General features: G+C 44.2%; 1 protein-coding gene across 1 annotated transcript; it reads left to right on the top strand.

The window, feature by feature from the left end:
- The first annotated feature begins 339 nt into the window (after positions 1-339).
- Positions 340-8,212, top strand: KNSTRN (kinetochore localized astrin (SPAG5) binding protein). The gene is made up of 8 exons (XM_032802526.2): positions 340-596; positions 2,533-2,665; positions 2,838-2,900; positions 3,225-3,324; positions 5,721-5,835; positions 6,237-6,292; positions 6,421-6,492; positions 7,669-8,212. The coding sequence occupies exons 1-8, from the start codon at positions 521-523 to the stop codon at positions 7,798-7,800; spliced, it is 747 nt and encodes a 248-aa protein (XP_032658417.1). The 5' UTR covers positions 340-520; the 3' UTR covers positions 7,801-8,212.
- Positions 8,213-8,624: the final 412 nt, after the last annotated feature.

Genomic DNA, 8,624 nt, shown 5'->3' with positions numbered 1-8,624 from the left:
AGCCTCCAGGATAGACAGCTCCACCCGTGCCGGTGCCGGTGCCCGTGCGCGTGGAAACTTTCCCTGCGTCTCCGATTTCCCCGCCCCAGTTCAGGGCAATGAATGCGTGGAGGCGTCACTTTCCCCACTGCGCATGTGCAAACATGTGGCGGTGCCTGCGCACTATGAAGACGCTGCTAGCTGGCTTTGCGCCTGCGCGCCTCTTCTCCCCGCCCTTCCATCGCCGTTCCCATTTTCAAACGGCAGCGGGAGCGGTGCGTGTCGCTGTTCTCTCTCGCTGCCCCGCGAGCCGGCGCGCCTTCGTTCCCGCTCTGTGCAGCGCGCGGGGTGGGGAGGCGCTTTCCTCGAGTCCGACACGCGCGGGCTTCGGCTGCGAAGCGAAACGGTCGGAGCGGCCGAGCCCCGCGGAACGTCCCCTGAGTCTCCCAGACGCTCGCTGGGCTGCTCGGGGAGGCAGCTCCCGGCCTCAGTACGTCCGTCCAGTGTCACCCCGGGCGCGCGCTGCGGAGGCCCGCCGGCCATGGAGAACGAAAATTCCAGGATCCCGGTCTACAGCTTCCATCACCCCACAGCGCTCTCCCGTGGCGGCCCCACAGGTCAGTGACACGGCGCGGGATGTCTCGGCTTCATCCTGTCCCCGCGGTGCTGCTGATCGTCCTCGGCCTCCCTTCTTTCCTTAGAGTAAGGGTGGGCCAGCAGAGCCTTTTGAGCCGCAGCGAAGTGTTCTTGCTTACTTCTACATACCGGTGGTCTCTTAGATCCTGAAACATGCATATGTTAAAGTTGCAAATTCCTCTCCTGGAATTGACACCTTCTTATCTATTATTGGGAGTGGACCCCATCCACCCTGATCCAGTTGGCCCTGCCAACACTGGTTCTCCACTTGGGGAGATACTCCCTTCTCTTCATGTGTCATTAATATGGCACTTTTCCAAGACCCCTCTTTTTCATTGGCTGAGCATGTTTGTGTCTCAAAACCAGTTGGTTTTTTGTAAAACATAAGGTGGGAGAGGGTGTGGTAGAAGAGTCCATTGTTATTTTATTATTTATTGCAAAGTAGGTTGGTGGGAAAGAATACAACCCCTTCCATTTTTAGGAGTAAAATGGCCCAGGGGTACTTGATTTTTCAGAAGGCTGATGAGAGATGGCATTGAGGGGCTTTTGGATTCAGAGGGTGACATAGGTCTTAACTTTCTAGAGTATTAACTTTGTTCTCTAAAGAATCAGGGATAAATGCTCGTCAATATCTTTCAGTAAAACCATGAGTATCATGGGTGTTTTAATTTGCAGGATGGCTTTAATCTTACTAATAACTATTATAGTTCATCCAATATTAAACCCTGTAATTATTCTGCATCCCTAACTATAAAAGTGATAAGAGAACTCTTAGCATGCCATCATGTGTTCATAATCTCTTGAAACTTGTGTTTTGGGCAAAAACTCTCCATGCTTGGCCTCCTAGGTTTGTCTTCATTCCCCGTGTTTTTAATTTGTTTGTGCAATAACAAATGTGCGTTAACTATCTCTGTAAAAACATAGTGGAGCCAAGACATGTTAGTTTTGCTACTGGATTAACTAGGTGAGATCAGTCCCAGGAGGGCATATATTGTTGACCTCACAGCTCCGCTTTGGATTTTACAGCAAGATAGCTATCACACATTTGTTATTTTGCTGTTCTTTTTTAAAATCAGTTTGCATCATTGCTGAGCTTTTTCAAAAATTATCCTACTGTTGGTCTAGTGCTGGTGCAACTCACCAGTGCAAGCAATACTGGTAGAGCCAGCATAAGCCAGGTACAGTCATCTTAACCACAGTTTTGCCTAACTTTGCTCAGAGGAGGTCAAAACAATACGCTGGCCAAAACCCATGTGTGGCTGCTCTACATTAATGCTCCTATTATTAGCCTGTAGCTGAACTTCCAAAACTGCTTGATGTGAACAAGGCTCCACATAATTAGTGGAAATATCAGATGTTAAAGAGTGGCCAGATCATCATGACATACAGTCTGACTGTATATTCAGAGAACAAGCTTTCTCATGACCTTGTGTGACATTCATCTTAATGTTAGAAGTCTGTCGTTGCTTAAGCAACATCAAATTAGATCTTCTAACCCTAAAAGTGTTAAATAGATCTGTTTTTCGTTCAACACTGAACAACTTTCGCTATCAAAGCTGTGTTCATGTACCTGTCTGATGCTGAAATGACTGAGTCATTAAACCTGGGTGTCAAGCCATCCATCCAGTGCTGGAATAGTAAACAACATTCTAAAATTGCTTACTATAGCCCATCCAGGGCTTGAATAACATAAATTTTTCATTCTGAGCCTGTATCTTGTTCAGAATTTGGAGACTGTAGGGATGGGATGCAGCATGCTACTTAGTCATCATTACTTTGCATCTTGCTAGAGTGAGATGTTAACATACAAGTGATTCCTCCAAAGTTCAAGATTTCTTTGCCAATATGGAAGTTGGAGGACTATTTTTTTCTTATTAATTCCTCAGATTGTTCGGTGACATTTGTATCTTGTTGCAGACACACAGACGCCATTTCCATCGAAGAAACAACGTATCAACAAAACAGTTGAGCCAGAATTCAGCAAAGATCCCAATTTCACTTTTAGCTCAAATGTTCCAGCGGATGGTGTCTTCAAAGCCAAAAACCAAGGGTAAATGGAAAATACATGCACTGACAAACTTCAGGTTTTTGATAATCTAAAAATGTCCAAAAGGTACCCCAGTCAGTAGCACAAAATATCCATAGAAAATCAGGCTTTTGTTAGTTATAGTTGGTTTGGCAAAATGCTACATGCTCTGACAGTAATACATCTACCTTTTTAGTCTCTGTAGGTCTACCAAGAAAGCAGAGCCTCTTTCTAAAAAGACAGCAACAACTGTGCGAGGGTAAGTTGGTGCAAAAAAATCCCTATCTCAAATAGTACTAGTAGCTCTTCTGATGAGGCCTAGCCTTGTATGGCAATGAACAGTATGGTCTGATTCATGTGCTGATGGCCAACAATAAACTCAGGATACATGGAGCCCAAAACACTCTAGTAGTTAGTTCACTGCGCACTCCATCTTTGAAGAGAGGAAGCTACACTACTGCAGGTGCACTGAACATTGTCTGACACTTCCCTGGCTGAAGCATGTCTTAACCATATGCTTAGCTGAATACTTAACCATAAACTGGCATCTGTTAAATCCTCGGTGATGTCTGACTCTTGACAGACCCCTGAGCCGATACAGATTGGAGACAGAGCTAAAGACGAAGAACCAGTTGTTGGAAATAGCCAAACAGCAACTGCACTCAAAGTTGGCAGGAGCACAGGTAAAAAGCAATACTTGGCTGATCATCTTGTTAGAAGATTATCTGGTAATACTTTTAAGAGCTGTGTGGAGAATAATGCTGTGGCTCATGGAGTCCAAATAAGATCTCTTCTGTTCCCATAAAACCAACGAGAAGTTTTGTTCCGATGTACCACACTTCCAATTTACTTGTTTAAAGCTGTGACTGAAGCCTGCTATTAGGTCAAGTATGTGGAATAGAAGGAAATGAGTTTGTCAAGATTCAGGGCTAGCTGTACCTCTGTCCCCTCTTGATCTTTCTAGCTTTTTAGGCCTTGACCCTTCACATCTCAGGCAAAATCATGTGATTCTTCCACTCTTAGACCAGGCTGTAGGCTACAGTACCAAGTGGGACTACTCAGTAGATCTAACTGGATTTGGGTACCTGCAGTTCTTCTCTTCAGGAGCTGTGACCAGTGGTGAACAGTGACACAAAACAGCCTTCTTTTAAAGTGTTCTTAAATTTGAACAGCAGGAACACAGCATAAGAATACTCCTGGGGTATTCTGTGCCAAAAAACTAAACATTCTGCACACAATATTTTAAAATTTTGCAGATTTTATTTGTCAAAATAACACTACATAATCATGCCAGTTTCAATTATTTTGGTAATTTATTTCAAAATACCTGTCAGCAAGTATGCCTGTAACAATACTGCGCACACACACACACAGTCCGCCAGGAGTAGAGTTAAAGAAACCACTATGACAACCCAGTGTCCTGTTTCTCTGCCTCCTTCCTCCCCCAGAGCCCAGCTGGGAGGCCAGACACTCACAACCCCTCCCCATCAGAGCCCAGCTGTGGTTGTGTCATCCCTCCCCTCCTCCCCCCTAGAGCCCAGTTGCAGGATCCACCTGTCCCAGATACCTGCACCACCACACAAACACCCTGCCCCTCTCCACTCCAGAGCCCAGGGATCCAGTGGGAGAAACAGCCTGATGCTAGCTCCCAAGCGTGTGTAGAGTTTCCTGTGTGCCATATCTCCTTCCCTCCGGGCATGCGGGGAACTGCAGCTGCTGGGAATCCTCTAGCTCAAGGGTAGGCAAGCTATGGCATGTGCGCTGAAGGAGGGCACACGAGCTGATTTTCAGTGGCACTCACTGCCTGGGTGTTGGCCACCAGTCCAGGGGGCTCTGCGTATTAATTTAAAAACATTTTAAAAATCTTATTCCCTTTACATACAACAATAGTTTAGTTTTAGAAGGACTCTTTCTATAAGTTTATAATATATATAAGTTTATAATATATAACTAAACTATTGTTGTATGTAAAGTAAATAAAGGTTTTAAAATGTTTAAGAAGCTCTTCCCCCAGCCATTTCTTCTGTGTGAGAACTGGACTCTGCTGAGTCCAGTGGTCCCTAGTGGTGGCCAGCAGCACTGTAGCCCATTTCTGTAGGAGGAAAGGAAATTCTGCACGCACATTAATTTCTGTGAAATTCTGCATGATGCAGAATTCTCCCAGGAATAAAACAAAACATTTTACTTATTAAATTATCAGATTTATTAAAACAAAAGTCGTTTTACCTAAAAGCTTAAATAGGCCTATATTACCTTAGATGCCCTGACCTCTTAGGGAGCAGTCTGTTGCCTACACTCAATAGTTTCTGCTTCAGTCTCTCCCTCTTACTCTGACCCTTAACATTTTGACTTCCTCCACAGCATGGCCAGGTCTACATTATAAAATCTTGACGGGCATAGCTTTGCTGACAGGGTTATGAAGAGCTATGCCAGCAAAACCCCCTAGTGCAAATCCAGTTGTACCAGCAAAACTGGGCTTCTGCTGGTATAGCTTATTTCTCTGCAGGGCAGGGGGGCAGTGCTTGAGTAAGCTATACCAGCAAAAGTGTAGTTTTACTTGTATAAGCTGTGTCTATACTAGGAATGCTTTGCTGGTAAAATATGCTGGTATAGCTATACCAGCCAAGTGCTCCTTCTGTAGACCTGGTCTTTCTGTTTCTAAATCCTTCTGAGGTTTTGCTTTCTCCTCGTGGGACTGAGACATTCCTGGATAAACCTGTTTTAGCAGTCAATAAGGGGTCTAGCTGGCACTCCAGCACTGTTCATCAAGTGGTTGCTGAGGGGCAAGATTTACTCCCCCCTCCTCCCCCTTGCCTTGGGATGCATTTAATTAGCAACATTGTTAGGAATTAACACAACATATGCCTACAGTAATTGAATCAAGAGAAAATAGTAAATTATTACAGGCAGCTCCAAATCTGTCAGTATTAAAAAGTGGTGAGCACTAAATCAGTGTCCAAGAACTTATCTCCAATGTATTGGGAGCAGGTATGGCTGCTAATTGGGAATAAGATGGGAGAGAACAGGAAGAATCTTTTTAGGGGCTCTATTGACTTCTAACTTGTTGTGGTATTGATAGGGCACTATAAAAGACTTGAGAGAAAAGAATGAAGTCCTGGAAGAAGAAGTTCAAAAGCTGAAGAGATTTCAAGACAACTGTATGGTGATTTTAGAAAGCAGAAATATTGATCCCGGTAAGAACCAACTATTTCAGTTCTGAGCATAAGATGGGGAGCTAGCCCCCATCTCTACCCATTGTGATAATTAGTACCCCGATTTTTCAGGTGTGACCTTTTTGTTGTAACCAAGGAGCTCATGTGACATTCATTCTTGATTTCGGTGTAGCAGAGATTTTTGGCATAACACTAATCACTCTGGGCTGAAAGGGAGAAGTTGTTCCATCTGGCTCTCTGCTTACTACAGAAGAACCAGACTCACAACTCCCCAGAATACTTGATTTGCTCGTAATGTAAGTTTAGAGGATGATTCTGCAATCAAGTGACTTAATGCTGTGGGTGAAGGTGAGGTCTAACAGCTAGTGGGGAATCATATCGGTAACTACTAAAGAAACTTAATGAAAGTATTTATAAACCAGTTACAGATAATGAAATCTTGGAGGAAGAAACGAAGGAGTGTCAGAAGCAGACAATGGTGAGAACTTGTCAGAGTGGAAATGGGTTAAACAGACTTTGTTTACTAGAAGTTTAAATTGATAATAGAGACAATTGCTGTGTGGTGCAGAATCTGGATAAACTAGATGCTTTGGACTTTTTCTTCAGTTGCTGACAGAGAAGCTTAAAGAAGAACTGAGACTATTCAGCCAAATGGCTGCAAAACAGGAAGAGCTTCTGGTAAGACAACCCTTTCCTTCATCCCAAACCAGGCAATTGAATATCTGGGGTTAGCTGAAATTCTGAACTTTAGTTTGCTTGAAGAGAACCCAGGAAAACTGATGTACTGTAGCAGGCCTTTTACCTTGCCTCCTGTCTTCAATTCTAAATATGCATGTCGTAAAGACATTCTAGGTGGTATTAAGTTTCCAAAAAGATGGGAAGGTATTACAGCTAAATATCAGTGACATGATGGATTTAACAGTCAATTTAACTTGGAAGATCCAGTATAATCAAGGATAATCAGGATTAAGTGTAGTCAGAACTGGAATGAGAGGCCTCCAAGTGAGAATGAAGGGTGCATCAGGACACTAATGATTCTGAAAATAGCAATGAACCAGTGTCACAGAATGGTGGGAAAGCATGGCAGCAATGTTCTGGAAGTGCAAATTTACATATGTGCTGAGAAGTTTCTGCTACTTAGGGTCACTAAAGATCTCATGATCCTATTCACAACGGATGATGCATTAGACTTCATGGAGGGAAAAAGGATGGTCTAGTAGTTAGGGCACTAGCCTGGAACTCTTGAGTTGGGTCCAACTCTCTGCTGTGCCACAGACTTCCTGTGTGACTTTGGACATGTCATTTGGTCTGTGTGCCTCACTTTCCAATCTGTACAACAAGAAGAACAGTACTTACCTTCCTTATGGGGGTCTTAAAAATAAATTAGGTTGCCAAGTGTCAGATGCTACAATAATGCCCATATAACTACCACAGGTAGCATCCTAGCCAAATTTCAGCTATGTATCAGTGTTTCAGAAGTGGCTCTTCACAGTGAGAACTCCTACTATGCCAGCTAGCATGGTAAATTCAGAATACCGGAGATTCCTTAAACCGTGGTCTTTACTGAATTAACTTTGATTCAGTTGGATGAAGACAAAAAAACAATGCTTAGTTGTGCTCTCACTTGATCAGCAGGAGTTTTGAAGTTACCAAGGGCTGGGCTTGAACAGGATGTCACAGTAAGAAATTGATGCATGGGGAAGGAGCTGACAAGAAATAGGTCTGAAGCAAAGTGGTCTTCCTGGTGTGGCTTGACTTAAAATAAGTTTGTGTGCTTTTAGCTCTGCCACCTCTGTGGAGTCACACATATTTGTAACAGTCCCTATGGTGCACTAACTTGGTCTTTCCATATAGACAGCAACAGCTATGTGGAAACTGGCAGAGAATGACCGGAACAATTTCCTGGAGAAGCAGACATCCTTTCAGAGAGAAACAGAAGAATATGCTGCCATTGTTGGTCAGGTGGAGCTCCTCTTGGACACATGAGGAGTAAGGACTAATCCATGTCATGTTTGTGCCCTTACCAACTTCTCATGACATATGTGACTCTGATCCAGGACCATAGTTTACTGTAAACAAAGGAATTAAAGGTTACTGATGGGTCACAGAGACTTAAGTGGATGGATAAACCTAATAGAGATGTATTAAAGTCATTCTACCATAGGAGGGTCCCCTTCCTAGCATAACTATATATATACTTTTTTACTGTTTTGTAAATGTGATCTATTAAAAAAAAATCCTTGTGAATTCATGTGTATTGCTTAGACATATTTTAAGCTGTAAAATTGATTTGCTTTGAGGGGGGAAATAACCCTCCTGTTTAGGCTTATTTTAATGCCTGCCTTTTATTACTCAACTGTACTTTCATCGTTCTAGTAAACATTGTATTACCCCTAACTCAGGTGTGGATTAGTGGAGTGAAACTATAATCACTTTTCCCAACCCTCTGTTCGTGCTCTCCTAGCTCATTTCCAGCCCTCCCCATTCCCTTCTGAATACCTGGCTGTACCTGCCAGCAGCAGCTTTCCCCCCAAGCAGCTGCAGGAAATTGATGTGATGGGTTAGACTCCAAGGTGGGTCGGGGTCTCACTGTGCACTGCCTGCCCCGTCTCATCCCAGAGCAAGCTGCGCTTCAACTGCAGGGGATTGGGGCGGCGATGGAGCGAGACACCCCGCCCACCTCCGCGGTGCTGCCTACTCTGGTCGGTGCGAGGCTGGGTTCTCCCGGGGCCCGCCCACTCGCGTAGCTGGGCTGGGGCTGTCTGACTGCCCTGCCCTCTGATTGGCCAATGGGTGGGGGCGCGGGGGCC

The sequence above is a fragment of the Chelonoidis abingdonii genome, chromosome 4, assembly GCF_003597395.2.
Source record: "Chelonoidis abingdonii isolate Lonesome George chromosome 4, CheloAbing_2.0, whole genome shotgun sequence".
Lineage (NCBI taxonomy): Eukaryota > Metazoa > Chordata > Testudines > Testudinidae > Chelonoidis > Chelonoidis abingdonii.
This window is presented reverse-complemented; position numbering and strand designations above follow the sequence as displayed.

Excerpts from the sequence above, each read along its gene's own strand:
- KNSTRN (XM_032802526.2), top strand. The coding sequence starts at position 521 with ATGGAGAACGAAAATTCCAGGATCCCGGTCTACAGCTTCCATCACCCC. Across the intron at positions 597-2,532 it reads CTCCCGTGGCGGCCCCACAG|ACACACAGACGCCATTTCCA; the intron begins GTCAGTGACACG and ends ATCTTGTTGCAG. Across the intron at positions 6,293-6,420 it reads AGTGTCAGAAGCAGACAATG|TTGCTGACAGAGAAGCTTAA; the intron begins GTGAGAACTTGT and ends CTTTTTCTTCAG.